Source organism: Struthio camelus, chromosome 28 (assembly GCF_040807025.1).
Source record: "Struthio camelus isolate bStrCam1 chromosome 28, bStrCam1.hap1, whole genome shotgun sequence".
NCBI classification, from domain to species: Eukaryota; Metazoa; Chordata; class Aves; order Struthioniformes; family Struthionidae; genus Struthio; species Struthio camelus.
In genome coordinates this window covers 235,035-259,643 of record NC_090969.1, presented here as the reverse complement: position 1 = coordinate 259,643, position 24,609 = coordinate 235,035, and the positions used below count along the sequence as shown (strand labels likewise).

The 24,609-nt window shown below is 58.9% G+C and overlaps 1 protein-coding gene across 2 annotated transcripts in view; it reads left to right on the top strand.

The window, feature by feature from the left end:
- The window catches only part of LRP1 (LDL receptor related protein 1), a 94,287-nt gene that overhangs the window by 29,306 nt on the left and 40,372 nt on the right, over positions 1-24,609 (top strand). For both annotated transcript variants that reach the window (XM_068921501.1, XM_068921502.1), the window contains exons 6-14: positions 49-312; positions 17,138-17,300; positions 19,121-19,343; positions 19,650-19,839; positions 21,493-21,636; positions 22,075-22,311; positions 22,949-23,129; positions 23,932-24,154; positions 24,399-24,588. In XM_068921501.1, coding sequence (XP_068777602.1) covers positions 49-312; positions 17,138-17,300; positions 19,121-19,343; positions 19,650-19,839; positions 21,493-21,636; positions 22,075-22,311; positions 22,949-23,129; positions 23,932-24,154; positions 24,399-24,588 — 1,815 coding nt within the window. The remainder of the gene's footprint in view (positions 1-48; positions 313-17,137; positions 17,301-19,120; positions 19,344-19,649; positions 19,840-21,492; positions 21,637-22,074; positions 22,312-22,948; positions 23,130-23,931; positions 24,155-24,398; positions 24,589-24,609) is intronic.

Sequence of the window (24,609 nt, the reverse complement as noted above, 5' to 3'; positions counted from 1 at the left end):
TTTAGCTCCTCTGTCATGACCACCTTCTTCCCCTCCTTTCCCTCTCAGAGCCGGTGGATCGCCCTCCTGTGCTGCTCATTGCCAACTCTCAGAACATCCTGGCCACCTACCTGAGCGGAGCCCCTGTGCCCAACATCACCCCCACCAGTGCCAAGCAGACCACGGCCATGGACTTCAACTACATTGAAGACACAGTGTGCTGGGTTCACGTGGGTGACAGTGCCTCCCAGACCATCCTCAAGTGTGCCAAGATCCCCAACCTCAAGGGCTTTGTGGAAGAGCGCTCCATCAACATCTCCCTCAGCCTACACCGTGAGTGCCTGCTCCCCTTTGAAGCTTCCCCCAGCCCCATATCTCTTTTGACAGCTAAGCTGGAGGTGGCTGAAGCAGGGGTGCGTTTTGGTGGGAGGTAGCTTTCCATGGAGACAGGTACCTAGAGCTTCAGCACAGACTTTTCCTTTTTGTTCTAATTTTAGCTTTTGGCCTTCCTTTTCCATCCTTCTTATTATTTCGAGCAAGTCTTATGCTTTCTTTGTGTGTGTATTTGAGGAAAAATGATACAGTGAGGAGCAGAGATAATACCTGTGTAGTGGGGTGGGGGAGAACTCGTCACTGTTTTCTCTCTTGATTTTAGCCCTGCGTTCCTCTTGCTGAAATAAGCTTTGATTCCCCACTCATCAACAGTGATTGAGGACAAAATCCCAACCAAAAAGTGCCTCAGTCAGGAGGCCAGATGAGTCACCAGCAGTAATAGCAGATGGTGGTTTCATTCTGTTTGTGTCTCCCTGGCTGTAACGAGTGTGGTTACAGCATAGTCTCCTGTTTGGGCTTGCTGGTCCCAGTTCAGCGCTCAGGAAAGGGAAAGAAAATTATTTGCTGGTATTTCAGTGTACTTTGACTCAGGCCCTTGCTGGGAAATGCAAAGGAGAGGACTTGGTGCGTGCGTGCCCATGTGTTGCTCTCCTGAGAACCTCTGTCTGATACAGGATCAAAGCAGAAAGCCGTGGGCTTGAGGCTCCTCTCTCCTGTGCTCTAGTATATGCACTGTGCAGAACTGGTAGGATGAGAAAAGAAGCTATGGTCTGAGAGAGGAGGTAGTTCAGTGCCTTAGCTGTACAGCCAGGATGTGGGAAACTGCTCCTTGGGGTTTTACTATCACTGATTTTTATCCTTTGCAACCACAGACCAAGCCACTTAGGGTGAGATTTGAATATCTAGCATCTTCTGTGTATCACCATCAGGTTTTGCAGCCCTCAGTTTCCCTGCTGTTGTCCTCCCTTTGTCTTTTGCCTCTTGAAATGAGGAGTGCTTTCAGATGGAGACCGCCTTTTGCTTTGTGCAATGCCGGATGCAATAGGGATCCCCCCCTCTTTCATGGATATGAGGGTATATTTGTGCAACGAACAGTATCTGATGTAGCAAACGAGAACGTGTATGAATTGATCTTTACAAATGAATAGAATCCCTCGTGGATTATTGAGGTGAGGACATGTCTCTGCCAGTGGAAATGCCTCTGGAGAAGGCACAGTAACCTGGCTGTGAAGGGGAAAAACAGCTGAAATCCTGACTGAAGTGTAGGGCACGAGCAAAGAGGCTGATGGAGACCTTCTGAACCTCCCTGCCCTGCAGATCCAGCCATGCTGGGGTTCAACAAGCTCCAGCTGCAGTGCTGTGCTAAGGGTGTGTGCAGTTCAGTTAATTTAAGCTTGCACTGTGTATTTTTAGGGCAGTGTGTATTTTTAGGGAGAGGCCTCATTGCTCTTGGAGGCGATAGCCTGAAATTAGGCAGAACAGGGCTAGGCTCTGCTTTCTGTTTTCCCCCCTTGATGGTTTAAGAAGCTCTGGTTTTGCATGTTCTTTCTTTCTGCCTCCTGTTTTAAGGCACCCTCAAGTTTAGTTTGGGGCCTTCTGTCTCCCGCTTTGGTCTAATGGCAGCGTTCTAGTCTGCGTGCCTCTTCCACTCAAGCTCTGTTTTAATGCTTTAATTTCCTGCAGCTGTGAGTTGCAACCAAGGCCCTAGTTGGTGGATGGCGTGTGATCCACGAGCCACAGGTGGGCAGCCACTGGATGTGGGGAAGGATGGTCTCAGGCTGTGGCCCACCTCCAGTTTGTGTTGTCTCCGTTCAATTCGCTGTTCTGGTGTAGACTCCCTGGGTGATCCAGGTTGGATCCCTTAGGAGAGAGCTTACATCATCGGGGTAAATAAATACTCAACGAAGCTTTCTGCAGTCTTGACGGGAGAATCTGGCAAGGGTGAGCCAGGTGCCTCTGCTGTCCTGCCTATGGGAACGGCTGAGCAGCCTCTCGCTGGCAGGGGTGCTGCTGTCTGGCTCAGCTCGAGCTGTGCCAGGACCCTCCACGAGGTAATGCAAGCGTAAGGTCTGCTGTAATCCCAGAGCTCCCAAACAGCCCGTGTTGGGTGTCATCTTTTGGAAAGCTGTGCACCCATCCTGGTGAAAGGGGGAGCAGTAATAGTCTCCTCAGCCTCTGTAGTGTCCCCGGTACCTCTCCCTTTCTTGCGGAGAGTTCCTCAGCTCAGCTGAGCTTCAGATGGGAGGTACTGGGGTGTTTCTAAAGCTAACCTGCGTGCCTTTCTTGAGCTCTCTGTGTCCAGATCTCCACACTGTGAGAATCCATAGTCCTGAGATTTTCTTCGGTGCTTTTACTTGGCTTTAGACTACGTAAGGTTAAAGGTGCTGGCAGCAGTAGTTACTGTAATTGTGCCCTTGAATCAAGGTGGCTTCACTGCAGCTTGCTTTGAGGTTTATCCGCACTGTCCTCAGAGGCAGGTGTTGAAGCAGGGACACCTCCCTTGGCTACCAAGACGTTTCTGTGTCCTGGAATAGCTTGATGGATCCCTCCTAACGGTTCAGTTCTGGCTTCGGTTCCCTCCCAGTTGTGCTTCAGTGAGATGGTGGTTGCCCCTTTGAGCACTCGACGTCTGTGATTCCCTTACCCTGCAAACCGGGAAGTCCTCAGCGCATCGGAGGTGAGACTGCGACTCAGGAGAGATTACTTGGACCAAGAACATGCGGTGATTGAGTGACAGTGCAGGATTAGGACCCAGAGCACTAACTGTGCTGCCCCTCCCAGACACCTGAATGAGATCTTCTGCCTGGCAGGCTTTTTGGGGCAATTCTCTCAGCTGTTCTAGCTCCAGGAAGTTAATTTTTGAGACGTGACCTTTTAATTATGGTCAACAGGGGAAGGGAGCTCATAACAGGACTGTATTCAAGTCCAAACAAGAAGAGGTACCTCGCACTGCTGGGCTTCCTGATCTGTTGTGACAGCTCCGGGTGGGAGGAGGGGAACTGAGCTGGTCTGGATTGGAAAGCGCCTGCCTTTGTCCTGGGATGAAGGGAACGGACCCATTTGCAGAGGAAAAGTGTGCCAGCAGCTCCTCCGTGCTGTCCCCACCGCTGTTAGATGTGCACAGACAGCTGCCATCTCATCTGCTTTGTTTTGAGCAGAAAAGCTGGGTCTAGAGGAGGGGGCTGGAGGGAGAGAGAATAAGCAAGAAACGGGATGTTTTGGTTCTGATTTTTGACTGTGACTCCTGGGCTTGTTGTGTGGCCGTGTCGTGTGCCGTCCCCCTGCCCTCCCACCTGCGCGTTGTGCTGCCTGGAAGGACCGGCGTGTTGTCTAGAAACGTTGCATTAGCAATTAAAAAACCAAAGCACCCCGGGAGGAGCAAGGATGCTGCTTCTGTGCGTCTCCCTGGAGATCTTCCCTCCCGCCCAGGAGGCGTTTGATGTACGACCCCCATTCGCTTCCCCGATAACCTCGGAGCGCCAGGAAGGCACAGGCGGGGCGCGCGGCAGCGATCGGAGCTGCCAGCTCCATCTTCCCCGCAGACACGGTGGCAAGGACCTGCAGTTACGGGGGCAGCTCGGTGGTGGCTGCGGAGCATCCCTTGTCGGAGTCTGCGGTGCGGAAGGGCTGGAAACAGGGCTGCCCTGAGCCGGCCCGAGGGTTGCTTTTTTACTCTCGTTTCTGAAGGAGATGATCCTTTCACTGTTACGCTGCGTTTCCGCTGGCGCGTGCGCTGCAGTCTTCCTCGGTTACCAACGCGCAGCCGAAGGGGTTGTTCAAAGCGCCCAGGAGGCGGCAGGGGTTTCCGGGCGGTTGCGCGGTGGCGGAAGGCTGTTCCCCGGGCGGTTGCGCGGTGCCGGTGTGCAGGGCCCCGAGAGCTGGGGGGATCGCAAGGTGCGTCTGGATGCGGAGAGCTGCCGATGCAGGGGCTGCGCCTGTGCGGTGCGCAGGCGTCCTGGGTCCTCTGGGGCTTCTAACCTGCGGGGAAAAGCTGTCAAAGAACAAGGTTTGTTCAGAAATACGAACAAGTTTGGGAAATGTTTTCTTGCACCCTGGGCGCGATGCTGGGGGCTCTGATGAGGAGCTAATGTCGTTCCCCTGCTGCTGTCTTTCAGGACAGTGAGAGAGACCTGTGAATCCAATTAGTGGTTTCTTTCTTTATTTGCCTCTTTATGGCAGTTATCTACTGACAGCAGGAGCCAGGCTTCCCCGGTGCCTGCTGCTAAAGTGGCTGGAGCTGGCATCTGATGGGGAAAGACTGATGCTCAAGGGCTGAAAATTGCCAGCCCCCAGCTGTCACCGGCAGGTCGGGGATGGTGAAACGTCACAGTCCCGTCCTGATAGGGGCTCCGCTTTCATGCCTTTTTTTCCCCTCTTCGTTCCTGCAGAGAGATTAGTGTCACTTGTGTTGTGGGAGAGGTGTTAAATGAGTGCTATTAGCAGAGCTTGGCGCGGGCGCCGGCCCTACTCTGAAGCTCTGCCTTTCCCCTGCTCCTTGCGCTGCTGAGCCCTTTATTCCGCCAGAAGCCTTGGGTTCAGATCCACTTTTTCGTGGTTACTGTCCCTCGGCTCCCAAATACGCCCTGCCCCTTGGACACTTTTCACAAGCACTGATTTTTCTCAGCTGATCTGAGCTGGCCTGTTCACTACCCTCAGGTCTTTTTCCAGGGGCACGCTCTAAAAATCACAGGCCGGTGAAGCCTAACACCTCTTTTCTCTTCCAGAAAGAGGTTTTGCGTTTTTTATAACAATTATTTTTCTTTGCCACCAGTCAGAGCCGCCTTCAGCGACTGGGAAGCCCTGGGCACCTCCCCTGTGTAGGCTCGTGCGGGACCTGCTGGGCTGGGTGGCATCGCCAGCGCTGGTCAGAGGCAATCTGTGACCAGTGTTCAAAAAGCAGCAAAACCTGGCTGTGGGGGAGATGTAGGGAACGTGCAGCTCCTTCTCGGGGCCTTTCCAGCCCTTCTTCCCTGGGTTTCTCCTGCTGTCAGAGCCCATTGGGAGACTGGAGAAAGTCACTAAGCCAAGCTCTCCTTCGGTGGTGCCAGGAGAGACTTGCTGGTGCCCTGGTCCTCGTCCAGGCGTGTTTCTGCATCTACTGCTGCATTGCTGAGGCTGTGTCCCCAAAGCCACCATGGGAGTAATGGGGTTGAGCACCGATTTGCTGCGGCCAAGCAGAGGGCTTTCGCAACCCTCTTCTCTTGCTGCTTTTGCAGCATGCGCCAGTGGTCCTTCCTCCCCGCTTCCCTCCCCCAGTTTCGTCTGTCTGAGCCAGGGACAGGGCATGAGTCACTGGTCTGAGCGGTGCAGGAGCTGCACGAGGACGGGCTTATCCTTCCTGTGAATATCAGACTGCAAAAAAAGGGAACTCGTTACTTCTTTCCTCCCTTTCCATTTTCCCTCTCTCTTCTTCTCTCTTTCCTCTGCTGTGTGTGAAAATTCCAGTTCTGTTTCTAATCAGGGAGAATCCTGGCAGGCATCGAATATCTGCTCACATTCGAGGACAAAAAGGAGAGCGTGTGTTTGTGTGTGCAGGGGAAGAGCTGCTTTGCACGGCTTGGAGAGGTTTTCCTCCTCCATTTAGACAGTCAGCCCAGTGTCTGGTCTGGCTGCTGATTTTCCCGGAGTTGAGCTCACTGCCTAAAATGGAGCAGCGTGGAGCGAGTTCCCCCAAGAAGGCTGCTTGTCCCCCCTCGCCTCCCAGCTTGGGAGCATCTCCGGAGGCGGCGGGTCCTGGCCGGCCGCGCTGGCGCCGACCCACGGGGCGAGGGCGAGGAGGGATGGGGCGGCGAGGACGGCGCCCTGCCCCGCGGCCGTGCGGGGCGTCTCGCTTCGGTCCCTTCCTCTGCCCCCCGCCTTCTTGGCAGCTCTGCCCAAACCCTGTGCGCGTCCTGCCGCTCGGGGTCGGTCCCCCTTGCGATCGCAGGCTCGAGCGACTTTGTTTCAGAGCAAAGCCTGGCCGGCGGCGGGGGGGTCGCGAGCCGGCCCCAAGGAGCTGGCCCCAGCCCTCGGCCTCGCAGCCGGGCCGGCCCGGGTGGGGAGCGGGTGCCCCCGCGGCTGGGGCTCGGCGGCGTCCCCTGAACCCGGCCACCGCGTTCGCGGCTAATCCCCGGCCCTGCCGAGACGTCCTGGTCCCGTGGGTTTCCGCAAGCAGATTCCAGCCTTCACGTGTTTGCCGAGACAATGTTCTCGTTTGTTTGGAGCCGAGTCTCCAAAGAGTTTCAAAGCAAAACAAAACAAAACAAAAAAAATCTGCTTTCAGGCTTGCACGCCGCTAAACTCTCCCGGTTTAGGAGAACTTGATAATTAATGCGCTCTCTGAGCTTCTGGCCTCCCGTTCCTAGGCCGATGCTCGCCTCTGCGGGCGCAGGCGGTGCCGCTGCGTCCTGGCGAAGGCAGTCGCAGATTATTTGTGCGCAGCGGCTGCGGCTGCTTCCAAAGGGCACCGCGTCGGCCGGGCCGGGGGCTGCGGACCAGGAGGGTCAGAGCGGCGCGGGGAGCGGGGACCCTCTGCGCCCGGCGGGACGAAGCCGGCCGGCCCCGGGAAGGGACGGGGCTGGGCGGCTCCGGCAGCCTGGGCTGCGCAGCGCGAAGGCGGCCGGCGCTGGCGGACTGGGCGCAACGACAGCCGTTACCCTGATTACAACTTTGCCGCTGCTATTTGCGCTTTCCCTCTGTTAAGGAAGCGCGGGCAGGAAGCCGGCCGCCTGCTGCGGTCCCTGTCCTCCGCGTAGGGCCCGTCCGGTCCGGAGAGCGCGCCGTGCCCTTGCAGCTGCTCTTGCTGCTGCTGCTGCCCTGGGGGCCAGGACACGAAAGGCGCGAAGGGAGCAGGAGTCGGGTTTGCGGTCAGATTTGTGTGACCTGAAATGAAATTTGTGCCTCGGTTCTTCACGGGTAAAACAAGAAAGTTATAATCCCTCCCTGTGGCTTGTGCAAAGTGCTCCAGCGGGTGAGGGATTGGGATCAAGACAGGGCAGTCCTGTTAGGAGCGGTCCTTAAAAGCGTATAAAGGACAGTGCTAATTGGCAGCAATTTGACCCAAAATCAGCAGCCTTCCAGTCTTTGAGGCTTTTGTTGTGAGCCTCGCAGTAAAGCGGCAGCTCGCAGTGATGTGATCAAGTGCGACTCAGCTTTAAAGAAAAGGGAAGATTTCTTTGCCTTTGCTATGGAAAAATACTCGAAAACATGTGTCAGGAGACCTAAAAGCTGGGTTTCTCAATGGATCTCACGGTGATTCTCCCCTTCCCTGCTCTTCCCTCCCCCTTTCTTTTTTTTCCCCTTTCTGGGACAACTTGTAACTTTTGCACGGTTACAGCCGGCAACTCTGCGGTTCCAGGGCTTGTTTTGCTGACCGCGGTTATTGTGCCAGAAGATTGCTGGTGTCAGTACGCTTAACTCATGGCCCCAGGACTTTAGGTATCTGGGGTTGTTTTTCTTCTTAAGACCATGTTTGGAAGGGCCTCAGAGGACTTTTTCCCCGGAGAAGGAAGGCTTCCAGGGGTGCAGGGCCGATAGCTGCAGATTTGCTGGTGCTCCCCGGCACCGAGATGGGAAGCGGCCGGTGCCGGTGATGCCGGGGGCTGCGGCGGTGGGGGGCTGCGGGCCGGCGGCCCGGCGGAGCGTGCTGGCACGTCGGCTCCTTGGTGGGACGTTGCCAGGATTTCTGGGAAAGGGCTGCAGAGATTTCTTGATTTATTATTTCTTGCTTTAAGGTTTGTTGTTTTCCTTTTTTCTTTTATAAAACAAGCCCCCAGGAAGGGGTTTGAAATATCATGACACTTGATCCCGAGTGCATTATAAACCTGAAACGATTGCAATCTGGCCATTATTAAAATACCTTCCTGGGCAGCATCTATCTAAACAAGCCTGTCTAGTAGGCTGTTTTCCTTGACTCCATTTCAGCCCTGTTGCACATAATGACCTGTTCTGTTGCCAATAAGCAGAAAAGCTGTAGGGTTTGGGACAAATTGATTTCAGGGAGATGTTGGTCTACAGAGAAATCCAAGTACATTTCTTTCCCCACTTTGCATGGAAAGCTATTTTTCTTCCTTGCTGCCTCATCCTAGCCAAGAAAGAGGCTCCAATGTGAACTTACTTGGCAGGAGAGCAGGATGATTGGTAATTTCATCTGCTGATTCCCTTTTTTAACTGTTTGACTGTTCTCATACCAGTGACTCCTAAGAGCGCAGGATGCATTTTTTTTCTTCCTGCCTCACCTGATGCAGCATCCCGGGCCAGCGTGCTTAGCCTGCCCGCGCCGGGGCACCCGCTCCCCCGTTCCCTAGGAGCACCTATGGGCCGCGTTTGGTGCCGGAGGCGGGCGTGCTCCGGGGCTGAAGCGGGACCGGTCTGCGGCGCGGCAGGATTTGGGGAAGGAGATGAGGAGCTGGGAACAGGATGGGGATTTGCAGCGGCGCCCATTGCACCCCTACGCTACATGGCGACACGAGGAGCTCTGCCCGGCGCCGACCGCTCCTCAGGTTCACCCGGCGCTTCTGACTTTAATTCCTCTTTTGCATTTCCCCATATGTGAAACGAGGATAGAGCTGCTGGAGGAGCCGCGGCGGCGCAGGAGCCGCCCAAGACGCGGGCGCTCGGGGGGCAGAGCGGCGCCGGGGCCGGGCGGGAGCACGGAGCAGCGGCTTGGCTCGGCTCCGGCAGGAGGCAAGGTACCTTTCCCAGGATCGGGGCCGGCCGGCGGCTCTGGCCCGCTGCCTCCGAAGGAGGACGACCGCCCCAAAACAGCTCCCTTCAAGCTTTGGTCTCGGTGCCAAGCTCCCGCGGAGACGGGCGGGAGATTCCCTGTGGACACGGGCAGGGGAGGGAGATGGGGCAGCGCTGGGGGCTGGTGGGAGCCCGAGGCCGGGACCGCTGGGCAGGCGAGGCCTTTTCCAAGCCTCGCGAGGGGACGGGAGCCTGCTCCCTCCGAAGCAGGCGCAGGCGCCGCGGTCCCGTCGGCGCTGAGAGCGTCCCGCTGTCCGGAGGGCGAGAGCCGCGGCTGGGCCAGCGAGCGGGCTTTGCACGCGTTTTCCCCCGAACGGGCGTTTTGCCCTGCTGAAACGGGCTGCGTTCTGTTTTTGGGAGGGAAGGAAGGAGGAGGAAGCAGAAGTGCTTCGGGTTACGCCAGAGCCTTCGCCTGCAGAGGGGACGACAGCCTTGTTAGCCCCCGCGCCAGGGGAGCCGGAGGCGGGAAACGCCAGCCCGCGCCGGGGATCTCCGTGCACGCCTGCCCGCGGTTACCCGCGCTGGCGAAAGGCCCCGGAGGCAGGGCAGGAGCCGGTTCCCACGCTCGCTGCTCGTTCCCCGTCTCCCTGCTGCCGGGGACGAGGCGCCGTCTCCTGCGGGGCAAGCGCCGGTTCCACCTTGCTACAAATATAAAGGGTGAAATGAACTTCCTCGGCAGCTGGGAGGCTCTTGCGCGCGGAGGCAGGTTTGGCTTTCCGAAGGGACGGGAGCGTGTTCATCCCCGCAAGCTGGCGCAGCGCTGCCTCCCCCGGGCACGCGTCCGCCTCGGCGCCCAGCTCGGACCCGCGCTGGGGACGTCCCTGCCCCGTTTTGGTCCCGTTCGACCTCCCTCCTCCCCGAGAAAAGTCATCCCGCTGAAGGCTCCCCTTGGACTCGCAGCCCTTCTGAACTTGTCCATCTCTCGCCGCTCACCCCGAAGGAAGCCGGCCCGTCCCCTGGTCGGCCTGTGCTGCGTATTCCTGTCGCTGGAAGTGCCTCGTTAAGGAAGAGTCATTAGCAGCTCCTTGGCTGTCCTCCATGCAGCCTCTGCTCCTGCTCTTCCTGCCTCCGGGCTTCGCTGGGAGCTGAGGCGGAGAGAGGGGGGCAGGCAAAAAGGCTGGAGAGTAGGACGCACCTCCAAAGCGGCCCCTGGGCATCCTCCTCGGGGAATCGGAGGCCGTGGTGGGCTTCACCTTGGGTTGTGCCCGACCGACTGACTGGGAAGTGTGCGTGGCCCTGACCGTTTTTCTTAGGACTGTGCTTGCCACAGAGATGGAGAAACTGAGGCATCGAGATTGCTGTTGTGTTAACTCAAGCCTGGGTGTCCCTGCGATCCCCGTGTTTGCCTGCCCTTGGGCTTGGAGTCGGTGCACGGTGAGGAGAGAGCCGAGCCTTGGGTTTGGGCCCTGCAGGTGGTGGGGCTGCATGGACACGAGGTTGGAGGTCCACCAAGGGTGGTGGAGGGAGGCCAGGGCGGGAGGCCGCCAGCCCTGGCTCCCCTCTGCCGTCGATGCCGAGGCATCGACTCCCCAACCTGGGGGTCCATCCCGTGGGACAAACCCCTCTCTGGAGGGGCCAGCTGTTCTCCACCGACTCCAAGGAGAGATGGTCTCGCCGCTCTCTTTGACAGGGCGATGCACAGACATCCGTAACCAAAGCGTAACTGTTATTCAGCCTGCCTTTAAAAACAGCTCAGCTCTGGACGGCTCTGCTGGACGATCCCTCTCGCCCCTGTGGCCCCGCTCGCAGCTCGGCGGCGTCCGAATGGCAGCCGCTGCCGCGGCGCTCCGCGGAGGACGAGGCAGCGTCTCCGGCCGGGAATGGCTCGGAGCGGCCGCAGTTCAGCTCCTGAGCCGTGCGCGGGGGCCGTACGAGCGTCGCGTCAGGCGTCCTGGACGCCGGCCACAAATTCCACCCAGCCGTTTCTGCTCTGAGCTAAACAGCTCGCGAGAGGTGGGTTTTTTTTTAAATTAATTAATTATTTATTTATTTATTAGCTTGGTTTTCTAAGGAGATGGGGTGATGTGGTCATGCCGTGTGCCCAGGCTGGTGTCTGTCCTGTCTGCGGTCCCTTCCCTCTAATTTTTGAACCTGGCAGCTGCTTGCGGGGAAGTTTTGAGCTCGCAAGTCCCTCTCGCGAGGATGTTTCCGTTCCGGAAAAGGGGCAGCCGGGTCGAAGGGGGACGGCTGCCTTAGCCCCCGCGTGCGCAGCCTTTGTTGGGCAGCAGGGACTCGGCCCCTGGCTGCTCACCTTCCAGGCGCAGGTTTGTAGGAAACCAGGTGTCGTGGTCCCGCTGCTGCTGGAATAACTTCCCGTTTTTGGGACAAACTGTCTGACTTTGGCCAAAAGGCCCAAGGAGCGAGGGCTCGGGGGCGGCGGCAGCTCCCGCGGCCGGAGGGCGGGTGGACGTTTCTGCTGGCGCGGTCGCGGCCTCCCCGTCCGTCGCAGCGGCTAGCGGGGAGGCAGGCGCCCTTCGGGGCTGAAGTTCGTCTTTGTCTGTGTCCTGTTAACATTCTCTTAATTAAGGAAAATTGTACCCAGGAGCAATGTTTGTCCATGAAGTATTTTGCTGTTACAGAGAATGTCTTGTTCTCTGGGGGGGAGGACGTGTGTGTACAGAGGGAAGAGGCAGAAATTCCTCCAGATTATGGTATTATGTAAATGTATCAAATGGATCATTCCATACAAAAAAGAAAGTAGGAAACCGATGTATTTGAGAAGCCCTGGGGACTGCATTCCTGACAAACCTTCGTTCCTCTTCTGGAGGCGTTTTTGAACTGAAACATTCTGCAGCTTCTCCAAGATCTTATTCCTTGGAAACCGCATTTCAGTTGACCCTGTTCGCGTACGCCGGGCCGTTGCTGCGCGGCGCGGAGCTCAGGCACCCGCCGGGGGCTTCGCTTAACCTGCGTGCCGGCCGCAGCCGCCCTCGGCCCCGTTAGTCCCCACCGGTCTCCGTGCGTCTTCCTCGGTGCGCCGGCGTCTTGTGCGGACGCGTGCCTGTCTCTTCTCGCTCGCCGGACGAGCAGAGGCACGCTCGTGTTCGGGGTCCCCTAACCGAACCGGGGCAGCTCTCCAGTCCAGGGAAGTTGCTACCACCAAAGCTGTGAAAGCAAAACATTTTCAGCTGGTTTTAGATGTGCTTGAACATATATATGTATATTTTTTAATTTAAAGTCAACACCCAGATTTCAGCAGCAGAACTCGGTTCGGCTCCTTGGTCCGTCCCTCGTGCTGGAGCGAGAGCAAAGCGGCACCTCGGCGAGCGGGGACCTCGCGCGAGTCGCTCTGTGCTGTGCGTCCGCGGTGGGGGGGTTGCGGCTGCTGCCGAGGGGCTTCCCAGCGAAGCGAGGACCTTTCCTGAGCCATGTCCTGCTCCAGGCACCCTGCGGGGAGGGCTCTCTTCTCAGAGTAATAGAGAGGAATGATTTCTTCCTGACTACCGCCGGGCAGAAGGCTGATTTCCAAGCCCTCTGCACGCTCACCTCGCTGCAGCTGGTTTCTCTTGCGTGTCGCAAGCGTGCACGAGCCGGGGTGAGCCTTTGAGTTGCGCACGTCTCAACCTCTTTCGAAACTAGCTGCTTCAAACTTGTGTTGAAATCCATGTTTTAGTGTTAGAGAAGATTGCGCATTTCCTTCCTTTTTATGTCAACGATAACTGATTTATTTGTAGAGTGCTCAGCAACTGATTTGTATGGAAGAAAGTTTTATATGCTGGGTCAGCAGAGCTAGTTCCCCAAAGAGCCCGCGGTGTTGTGGCACCCGCCTGGTAGCGGGGTAAATCAGATGTGCCAGCGCTCAGTTAAGGGAGCGGAGAGCGTCCCCGAGAGGAGCTCCCGCAGCCGGCCGGTGAACCGGTGGCACCGGTGTGTTGAGGAGCTGCTCGAGTAGGACAGAAGATGCTCCTGGCCCCTTCAAGCCTCGGACGAAATTGGAATTGGAGCGGGGAGAAGGTTATTGTGTGATGGCACCTGGGAAGGCTTGCAAGAGCTGGTGGGACCAAGAGCAGGGTCCTAGAAGCTCACTTTTAGCAGGCTCTTTGCGCTGTGCTGGCTGCAGAGGCTCCTCCAGCTTCCTTCACCCACGGGGTGACCGCAGAAAGGAAGAAGGAAAAGCCAAGGCTGGGGTGATGCGGATTATTTTGGGGAAGAGACTTTAGCAAATGCCTGATCAGGGTCACTTGTGTTAGGATCAAGCTTGAGATGGGGAAACATCTGTGCAGGGTCACAGAATCTGCTGACGTTGCCAGCTCGCCGGCGTTGAGCAATGCGCCTCTCGCGTACTGACGAAGCTTTGGTGCTCTCTCGCGCCCCTCTCCCCAAAGCAAAGTCCCCCTCTGCAGCCCCCGGAGCCAGCTGCAGTTCAGGCCGGCGCTTGTCCCGGCACAGCTGGCGTCAGCCGTGGCTCTTTGGCCCGAGCAAGGGTCGCTAGCTTCTTCCGGGAAGAGCCTTTAAAGTTGACAGCTCCCTCCTCTCTGCCCCCACGAGTTCATTTTCAAACACTCCAGCAAATAAATAAATCAGAGCAAATTAGTTTTGCATGTTGCAATGGAGTGCAACACCCAGCGCTGGTTGAGCAAGGAGGAAGAGTCGGTTCTGGGCACAGGAGCTCAGCAGCTGGCCTCCGCGTGCTGCGCGGGCGCCATCGGCAGGCCGCGGGGTAGCTGGGGCGTCCCGCGTTGTTCCTTCCCTGGGGCCAGTTCACGGTGGAGCGGTGCTGGGGAGCAGCCCTCCCGCTTCCCTTGCCAGCTGCCCGGGACAGGAATGGGCCCGAAGGTGCATCTGAGCTGGGGCACCGAGAGCGTTTTCCAGCCGTGGGCATCTGTCCCGGGTGCATCAGATGGGAGCCGGCTGCAGCGCGCCTTCCCCACGTCTCCTGCCGGCGGGGAGCTCAGGCCGGTGAGCGCTGCCTCCTTTGCGGCTTTCCTCCCCCAAAGCGATGTGGCAGTAGCAAAGGGGGGGAGAGGTTTTTGTGAGTTAATGTTAGGGGTTAAAAATAGACCTTTGCTAAATTAGCTTCCACGGAAAGTTCAAGAGGAAATCCAGGTTTAGCTGAGGCTACAAGAAAGAGCTGAAAATAATAATAATAAAAACTGATTCCTGCAAAGGAGAAGGGGGGAGGGAGAGCGAGCAGAGGGAGAAAAGGAGCAATTTGGAAGACAAAAGCCTTTGAGGAGCGTAATGCTTTCCAGCTGCAAAAATACAGCCTGGGAGAAGAGCAAGTGCTTGCATCACCTCCAGCGCCTGCGCGGCCGCCCGCTCCCACCTGGGCCCAGCGGGGGGTCCCGGCTGCGCCCGGGGGCCGGGGCTGCGCCCGGGGGCCAGGGCTCCGCCGTCCCACCGGGCGCCTTTGCTCGGCTCCGGTGCCCCTGGCCCTGGGCGGCCGGGTTGTCTCCCGCTGCGGAGGGCGCCTGGTGCCCGGAGGGACGTTCCCGAGCCCCCGGCCCCGGCGTGAGGGAAGCTGCAGACCCTCCCGAGCGAACGCTCTGAAACCTGCAATTTGGTCTTGGCTGTTTCCCTGCTGATTTTCCCGTCAGTAGGATGTTTGTGAGCTCCCTCCCTGCGGCTGGAGGAGCTCGAAGCTCCCTCCCTGCGGCTGGAGGCCGTCAGGCGGCCCGCAGCTCCGGCAGCGGGGGCTTGGGGCCAGAAGAAAGCCAAGGGAGCGCCGCTAAGAGCGCGGCCGACGAGGAGGAGGAAGGTGGGGAGGAAGAGCAGCGCTGCGCCGCCGCTGAAGCCACCCTGCAAGCAAGAGGCGGTTGGAGGCAGGGAGGAAGAGGAGGGCGGCCTTCGAGGGCCCTCGCCGCCGCCGGGGCGGGCGTCCCACAGCCGGGGCTGTCTTGGTGCTGTCCGCGGGGCGCCTGGGCCGCCCTCCCCGCCCGCTGCCCCGTCCCTTCCTGGACGGCTGCGCTGGTCCTGTGACTCTGACTCAGAGCTGCGCAGGTTCCCGCCAAGACCTGATTTTTTGGGGGGAATTCTCTCGAATCCCTGCGGTGGAGCGTTTTTCGCCCCAGCAGGGCTCCGCGCGCACGTCGCCCGCCCGCCCTCTCCTCTCCTCTCGCCGGACGCTCGTGAATCGGGGCTGGGGGCCGGCGGCCGACGGGATCGGCTGCCGTAGCCGCGAGCGGGACGGACGTGGGAGAGAGACGCGGTGGGGCGGCGCGGGCCGGGAGCGCGACTCGCCTAACTGGGGTTTCGCGGCCCGGGGCCAGGGCCAGCGTCGGCTCCCCGGGTTTCCCCGCGGGGCCCTGGGGACGGGGAAGCCGCGGCGCTTGGCGACGCCAAACGGGCCGCTGCCCCGGGCGGCCCCCCGGGCCGGCTGTCTGCTGGCGGCGGCCCCGGCCGCCGGGTGGGCAGCGTCCTCCCCCCCCCGGGTGAGACGCCCAGGCCCCTCTCAAGGCCCCTCGCGGTCCCTGCGGCCGGCGCGGTGTTCTGCCCCTCTCCCGCCGTGTTTGGGGCCCGGTGGGTTTCGAAAGCCGGGGAACCATTGCAGAGACCGTCCTTACGTCGCTTTTCCAGCCAAATGGAGGCGCGCGTTGATGCCTTTAGGAAGAGGCCTTTGCGATGGCTCCGGGCGCGCGGGGCGCAAGCCCTGCAGGTCTCGCAGCTGGGGTGAGCGGATAGGTGTCCTGTCACCCTGCTGCCTCTGGGACAACTTTTGCGGCCTGAAGATTTCTGTTGCTTGCCAGCGCGTGGATACCCTTGCAGAGCCGGCGCTGCAAACCAGCCGTCCTGACTCCTGCCCCGACCCCAGCGGCGCTCCTCTCGCGTGTCAGGCGACGTGCTCCCTGCAGGCCTTCAGCTTAGCTGGTTTGAGGCTAATTCCTTGGCTCCAGCCCTTTCCACTTGTTTTTTACAAGGGATAAATCATGTTGGGCGATAGCTGCGAGACAGCGTCGGCCTCGCCTTTCCGGGGGGGTAGAGCCCTTAGTCATCAACTTGCAGCCCGAGGCCCCTGGGACGCGTGATGGCCAGCAAGCAACGGGCTTGACCCGAAATGCTTAACTGAGGGGTGTGGGTGAGCGAGACGGCCCGGGTAGCTCGGGGGCTCGGACTTCTGCTCTGACAGGGCACCGCAAGATCGCCGGGTTTTCGTGCGTTAGGTGTTCGTCAAAAGCTAGGCCGCGCTTCGTGGTGCTAAAGTGCAGAAGGTCATGATAAAATCGGGCTGAGTCCTGCGAGCAGGAGGAGTTTGGGATGTTGCGAAAAGCCCTGGCTTGATTCATCCTTCCCCTCCCCGCATGCTCCCGAGCTCCCGCGCTGGTTAATAATTCAGCGGCGCCTGGCCCCGCGGCCGTCTGGGTCCTGAGGTCCTCAGTATGCGGGGCTGCTGCTCCCCTGCTCTGATCTCGCCGCCGCGAGCCCCGGCCCCGCCGTTTCTCCGGGTCTCCTCGGCAGAGCCCCTCTCCGCGTGGCGGCGGGCTCCGTGCCTCGGCCGTCCTCGCGGTGGGCACGAAACGCACGCTGGCCTCCCAAACGCTTGGCTTCTCCCCCAGCGAGCGTTCAAAGACCGTGGCTCTGCCTTGGCCCGAGGTCGGGCTGCGGGTGGGGAGGGGGAGCCCCGGCCTGTTTACAAGCAAGGAATTTGGGCACGTTGTGCTTATCCGACTTACCAGGCTTTCACTGGTTTAATTAAATACTTAAATGCTGCGTGCCAGATGCTGCCTCGCACCTGCCCCAGGACTCGGAGAGAGCCAGGGTGGAGGGAAAGGACAGGACAGATTGTGTTGACCCAAGGCTTGCAGGTGAAGCAGACCCTTTCCCTGCAAGGCAGGGGGGCAGCCTGCGCGGTGCCGTGCTGGCAGCAGTGAGCCCCAGGGATCTGCTCTGGCTTTGCCGCAAGCGCGCAGGGTGAACGGGGCTAGGCTACTTCTCTGTGCTCTGACCCAGCCACTCATGCACTGCAGATTGCAATTTCTCCATGGCCCCACTTCTTGGCCACGTTTGCGTTTGCGATGCCCTGGTGTGTTAGGAAGTGGTCAGAGACTCAGCACGTTCATCTCGCGTGGCCGTGTGTCTGCCTGCCTGCCGTAGCTCCCGGTGCAGGGCTTCCTGGCTCCCTCCCTGACTAACCTCTCTTCCTCCCCCTTCTCCCGTGGCCTAGATGTGGAGCAGATGGCTATTGACTGGCTCACGGGCAACTTCTACTTCGTCGACGACATCGATGACAGGATCTTCGTCTGCAACAAGAACGGCGTCACCTGCGTCACTCTGCTGGACCTGGAGCTGTATAACCCCAAAGGGATAGCGCTGGACCCAGCCATGGGGTAAGGGTGCTGCTGGTGGCAGTGGGAGGGCTCGCGTTGCTGCCTGAGCCTGCACCATCACTGCTGGCTGGTGGAGCAAGCAGGAGGGACCAGCTCCCGTGCAATCAAGCGGGGAACATCAGAACCCGAACCTGGGTCTTCTGACTAACTGCCCTGGCTGGCAGCAGATGTGTTGCCCTTACCTCTGCTGCTGGCGGAGAAGCAGCTTCCCATCCTGCCCGCCCAAGGCAGCAGGTTTTCCAGTCTGTAGCAATGCCCCGATGCGGAAGGGCCTGCTGACCAGACTAACGACAAGTTGCTACTTCCAGCTTGAGGCTGAGTGATTAGAGCTTTGTAATGGCTTTCAGGAGCCCAGACGTGTCGGATCTTTGCATGGACTGAACAGCTCCCCTTGTGTCTATTTATACTGGGTGCTGCGGTCAGATAACAGCACTCCTGCAGCTGCCTTTTGCAAAATCTCTTGCATGGGGAAGCTGTGATGCTGAATCATCAGTGTGGCTCCGGGTGTGTGTGGCAGCTGCTGAAAAACAGGAGTGGGAGTGAATGAGGTTGCTTGGGGCAGAAAACAAAATGGTGTGTGAAATTGCACCAGGTGCTTCGCGCGAGAGCGGTCCAGTCGCGGGGTGCACGTGTGTGCGAGGAATCCAGCTGCCTGGCGGGGAGTCTGTCAGCGCGTTCACATGGTTGTGTGTAACCCAACAGTGTTGTCCGTCTGTGCGCAGATGGGGAGAGCTGATGTCATTGAGTAGAAAATCTAAAGACTTTGTTATAAATAAGTAATACCATGTAGCAGTCTGGACATAGACTCTCTGGCCTCGCGCAGAAAAGGCAGTTGTGTTAATCGCCACAGGTGACTGAGTTAACGCGTTGTCGGCTGCTTATGCTCTGCCGCTGAGACACAGCACGACAGCGTGGCCGCTGGTCGTCATCTGAGCGTGCTTCTCAGGTGTCGCTCTGGTGCTGCTCCGAGGAGCTTGCCGAGGCGCGCCAAGGCCAGGCTCTGCGCTGCTCCTTGCCTAGGAGGTGCCGCGGCCAGAGCGGTCGCGGGCCTGCACGACATCCACCTAGACGGGTCCGGTTAGGTTTGAACATGTCAGTTGGTGGAGGGCCTTAGACCTCTTCCTGGTGACACTAGCAAATCTTGGTCTGAGCTTTTGTTTGCACACCCCTTGCCTTGTTCAGCATCGCTGCCGGGGTGTGTGCAGCTTCTCCGAGCTCACCCCGATGCCGTGCTGGGCAGCCCTGCGCCGAGAGTGCAGGCAGGGGCAGGCAGCCCTGGGCGCAGCTGGGCCGCGCCGCAGCTGGAGCAGCCTTGGGGACAAGGCTGTGAGCAGCTCCGCGGAGCTGGCCCCAGCTAGGGGACGCAGCTGCCCACCTGCCTCAGGCTGGGGAACCCGCTGTCCCTGCGACCTCGATTCGAAGTCCAGCCAGCAGCAGCTGATAAGCGCAACAAGAAGTGATCTTGTCAAGTCAGCACTTTGCTTGCAGCCGCGCAATGACTGTTCCTGCTTCCTCTGAGCCAGGCAGCGGCTCGTAAATGTTCTTGTACATGTACGTGCATGCTGGAGCACTCCGGCACCTCTGTGTGTGTGTGAATGCAAAGGTGCAGGTGCAGATGGCCTATGTGCTTATGCAGGCGTGCTTCCATGTGTGGATGAATGTGAGTCTATGCACGATCCAATGAGAGTGCAAGTGTGTGTGCACATGCAAGCCTGTGTGCACAGTTTGTACGTGCGTGTGATCCCAGTCACGCATTCTCCCTGTGCCCCTCAGTCTGGTTCCAACATGACATCCAGGCTCTGTCTGCCATTCTCACGCAGCAAAGTGTTCTTCACGGACTACGGGCAGATCCCCAAGGTGGAGCGCTGCGACATGGACGGGCAGAACCGCACCAAGCTGGTGGACAGCAAGATTGTTTTCCCCCATGGCATCACCTTGGACTTGGTGAACCGGCTCGTGTACTGGGCTGATGCATACCTGGACTATATTGAGGTGGTGGACTACGAAGGCAAGAACAGACATACCATCATCCAGGGCATCCTGGTGAGTGGGGCCCAGAGGGGAGGTCGGGCCAGGGAAGATCTTGATGGCAGTGTCCTGGAGACCAGTCTGAGCTTGGCCTGCTGAGGGCACTTGTTCACATGCTTTGCTTAGCTGATCCAGCAAAGAAAAGGTGCCAGCTGCTGAGCTCTGATGGGTCCTGCAATACCTGTCTGCCAAGCCAATCCCTCGCCTTAAGGGAAGGGAGGGAGGAGAGCCACAGGGCAGGAAGCAGCAGCTTCATACTGGAGCTGGGGTTCTCGTGTCTCCTCCTAAATTCCTCACGGATGTCTGCATGGTGCCTTCCAGATTGAACACCTCTACGGGCTCACCGTCTTTGAGAACTACCTCTATGCCACCAACTCTGACAATGCCAACGCCCAGCAGAAAACCAGTGTCATCCGGGTCAACCGTTTCAACAGCACGGAGTACCAAGTGGTGACAAGGGTGGACAAGGGAGGAGCGTTGCATATCTACCACCAGCGGCGACAGCCCACAGGTGGGAGCCCCGAGGTGTTGCTCCTGGCATTTGCCTGCTTGAGAGTTGCATGTCTTACACTGTGCTGTTTCTGCAGGCAGAGCCCCCCCGCCACCCCCCTCAGGAGTGGGTGTCCTTTGCCTCAGGGCTTTGCCTGGCCAAAGGGCTGGGAGCAAAGAATCAGCAAGAACTACCGTGCAAAAATAGCGCAACCTGTTGTGATGCACGGGACCCTGTCCCTCTTGCCGAGGAGCTGCCGTTCTGCCCGAGAGCCGAGGGGCTCTGAGCTTGTTGCAGGTGGCTCTCTCCCTTTGCCACGAGGTGCAGCCCGTCCCAGGGGCTCTGCACCCGACTCTGACCCGGAGACGCAGTGAATTTTGGCTGGGCTGCTGCCGGTGAATCCTTTCACAGCCCTCCGGCTGCCCTGGTGTATGGCCTTGCAGGGGAGGGAGAGGAGCAAATGGTACCAAACACCAGACAGGCGTGCTGAAAAGCACCAGGGACGGGGGAGCTCAAGATCTGGCTGCCCAGAGCTCCCCAGGGAAAAGAGGAGTCCGCTGCCAAGCTTGCTGTGCTCTGTAACGATTCCCCAAGCTGACATCTCGCTGTCATCCCTCCTCGACGAGGGGGTTTGCATGTGATTCCTCTTCTGCAGGCAGCTGCACCAGGGCTGATGTTTTAATGGGTTGCCACACACCCAGCAGTGCACCCCCCTTCTCTTACCCCCTGCTATCTCTCTGTCTCTTTTTGCGAGATAAAAATGACAGCTGTCCCCCAGGGCCATGTGGCCTGCACCGTGTGATTGATTGATTACGTCTCACTAAGGAGAGGAAAGGGAAAACTGAGCAGATGCAGCAGCTTGAAATATTAATGGCTCCCTTTTAAGGTGCCTGCTCTTTCTGTCCCCACTGCTGGCTCATCCATCCTTTGACCGAGGCTTTTCGCCCCTGGATGCCAGTGGGATTTCAAAAGAGTTAAAGGCTTCGGTGCGCTGTGCCCCATCCCCACCCCCTTTGTCTGCTCCACCCCCCAGCACCTTCCTTGCAGTTAATCAATTTGCATGATTTAAATCCTCTTAGTGTCTGCAGTCTGTTTGGCATTTTCCAGAATATAAAACTAATCAGGAGATTTTCAAGTGGGGAAAGAGTGTGATTAAGGAGGCTGGCTGGGCCCGGCGCTCGCCGCCTCCCAGCGCCGGCCCAGCAGGGAGTCCTCGCTGGGAGCTGCGTTTGGAGTGCTGCAGGGCAGGGCTGCAGCCAGCTGGAGGGCACCAGCTTTGCAAGGGGCGACGTAGCAGGACAAAGACAGCACAGCCTGGCCCTTACGGCAGCGTGCTGCAACGTAGAAGCCCTGGTTTCTGCTCCTGGCTCTGCCGCTGAATGGTCTTGGGTCTAGGGCAGGTTCTTTCCTATCTCTGCCTTAGTCTGTCCTGTGCAGCGCCTTGCTGCTGGCTCCTGGAGGGGGGCACTTCAGCCCAGGGAATCGCGGCTCAAGCCAGTGGCAGCCGTGCAAATTTCTCCTGCATCTCCGCAGTTTGAGGCTGGTGCCCCTGCCAGCTTGTGCCTTCTGACGGGCTTGTAACACCAGCTGGGAAGGCCTTCTTTGTGCAGCTTTGCTTGCCTCCAGAAACAGTCAAATGCACCCCTGAATCCACCTCTATCTGTGTTGTCCTAGTGCGGAGCCATGCCTGCGAACCAGATCAATTCGGCAAACCGGGAGGCTGCTCCGACATCTGCCTCCTTGGGAACAGCCACAAGACCCGTACCTGCCGCTGCAGGTCTGGATTCAGCCTGGGCAGTGACGGGAAGTCCTGCAAAAGTGAGTCCCATCCTCACCTGAGCGCCACAGGGGGAGCAGGAGGGGTCAGTGGCTGTTGCAGCTCGGGGGGAGGGAGGGAGTGTGAGCAGGGTGGGCTGGGGAGCGCCCTGCTTCTGGGGCGTTCCACAAGTGCCAAAGGATTGGGAGCGCTCCGGGTCCAGGGCAGGCAGGGCTTTTTAATTCCTTCCCTGCTGGTTGCAAACAGCCCTTTCCCTCCTGCCTGAAGCAGTGGCTGCCTGCTGGAATCTGCAGTCTGTGCAGATGCGGGGCACATGGGGGACAGGTTGCTCCTTCCTCCTGTCCCTTCTGTCACAGTGAAAAGCACGTGGGGTGGTGAGCGCAAGGCGCTGCCCACCCTCCATGCAGGCGTAGGTCCATGATGGACCCTGCGCTGCCCTGACCCAGCTGGTGGTGATGGCTCTCCTCTTCTCTCTGCAGAGCCAGAGCATGAGTTGTTCCTGGTGTATGGGAAGGGCCGTCCCGGCATCATCCGCGGGATGGACATGGGTGCCAAGGTGCCTGATGAGCACATGATCCCCATTGAGAACCTCATGAACCCCCGAGCGCTGGACTTCCACGCTGAGACCGGCTTTATCTACTTTGCCGACACCACCAGCTACCTCATTGGGCGCCAGAAGATCGATGGCACGGAGCGAGAGACCATCCTGAAAGATGGTATGTGGCTGAGGGCCCGGGCTGGTTCCTCGTCAGCCTGGTCAGGCCCTGGGAGCCAGGAGCAGTTGCTATCAGTGTGTTTCATTGTGTAACAGCAGCGGTCTGTTCTCTCCCTTGCATATTTGATCATTAAAGCTAAGGTTGGAAGCTGTTAGTTGGATCTGTCTGCAGACTGCCATTAAGAGACGAGCACAGCACGCGTTCCCCAGCAGCAGTGGGTTAAGGACTCCTGGGCTGTAGCTTGTAGCAGCCCCAGACATGTCCACAAACTGGCCCACTCTCACCTGTTTGGATGAGAACAAGAGAAAAGGGTGGAGGCTCCTCAATCCAGGTCACTTGGGCTCTGCAGGGTGGCTGATCTCTCAAGACCATCTACCGAGGGCGTTTGCATTGCCTCTGGGCAAAGCAGCCAAGGATGCTCCCAAGTTCTGCTTGCTTCAGACCAGGGGCTCCAGCACCTCTGGGGGAGCTGCGCACACGTGGGCTTGGGGACGTGTTGTTGTTCCCTGTCAGGGCTGGTTGAGATCAGGTCGTGCTACGTGCACTGCGAGTCATATGGGGCTGTCATTTCCACTTCTCTCTTCCCTCTGCCACACCGGCTCTGTTGATTAATGCACACTCTTGCTTTTCCCCAAAGGCATCCACAATGTGGAAGGGATTGCTGTGGACTGGATGGGGAACAACCTGTACTGGACTGATGATGGCCCGAAGAAGACCATCAGTGTGGCTCGGCTGGAGAAGGCCGCCCAGACGCGGAAGACACTGATAGAGGGGAAGATGACCCACCCCAGAGCAATCGTGGTGGATCCCCTGAATGGGTGTGTGTGTGGTGGGTGGCACGAGGCAGGGCAGGGCTCGCGAGGAGCCTCAGCCGCCGTCTTGGCCAGCAGGCTCCTTTGGGTGAAAGGGAGAGAGATGAGTTCCTCCAGCTGCTCCATCCACCCCCCTTTTCATATGTGTCTCCCGCCCATTCTCGTGCTGGCTCTTGCCCAGCCTGGGTCTCCTGGGTGCTGGGACAGGATGTCCCATGCCCGGAAGTGGCTCAGCCAGGCCTGACGGGGGACGCAAACGCAGCGAGTCCTGTCCTTTCTCACTTTACCTGCTGCTGGGAAGCAGAGGGAAGGGAGTCCTCAGCTGTCCGACATCCAAAGATGTGCTTCCAGCCCCTCTCCCTAGCCACAGCTGCCTGCACTTGAGCTGGGGCGAAGGGTGCCACGACTACAGGGTGCTGAGGTCCCGTACCCAGGTCCACGCAGCTGCAGCTCCCCTTTCCTCGGCTGGAAGGGCATCCCTGGCTCAGGAGAGGGATTTCTGGGGCTTGTGGGAGGTTTTTGCTTTGCCTCTTGTTAGATGCTGGATGATGGGGGAGTTTACTCTCAAAATGCCTTGTAGCAGCAGCACTGGCACAGCTGGGAGGGATATCTGGCCGTTGCGTGGGGCTAGGGGCCCGCTCAGCTGTGTGCAGAGCATGGTGGGACTCCCAGGCTCTTCTGTGAGTTCACAGTAAACATCTGGTTGCGAGGGAAAGGGAGGCAGAGCCCAGTCACTCTTCAGATCAGTGGTGGAGTGGGCTCAGGGCCCAGATCTCCTGCCCCTCTAACAGCTTAGCATCTCTCGCAGGTGGATGTACTGGACGGACTGGGAGGAGGACCCCAAGGACAGCAAGAGAGGCAAGATTGAGAGAGCCTGGATGGATGGATCCAACCGCAACGTCTTCATCACCTCCAAGACTGTCCTGTGGCCCAACGGGCTGAGCCTGGACATCCCAGCCAAGATCCTCTACTGGGTGGATGCTTTCTATGACCGCATCGAAATGGTCTACCTGAACGGCACCGAGCGGAAGGCTAGTGGAGGCCCCACCTGCTCCTGCTCGCCAGCACCCCAGGGGGGACGTGGGCAGCCAGCCCGCCCGCTGGCAGGGTGTCTTGTGCCTCGCCTCGGCTGGCTGTGGTCCCGCAGGTCTGCGGGGCGGGCGGCTGGCTTGCGTTCAGCCACGCTCCCCTGCAGCCTGTTCCCTCCTCCATGCCCCTGCGTGGTGCTCCCCGGCACCCACCCTGAGTAACGACAAGCCTCTCTGCACCCCGCAGATTGTGTACGAGGGACCGGAGCTGAATCATGCCTTTGGGCTGTGTCACTACAGCAGCTTCCTCTTCTGGACCGAGTACCGCAGCGGCAGCATCTACCGCCTGGACCAGGCCTCCAAGGTGGTGAGCCTGCTGCGGAATGAGCGCCCGCCCATCTTCGAGATCCGGATGTATGATGCCCAGCAGCAGCAAGGTCGGGGGGCCTCCGCGGTCT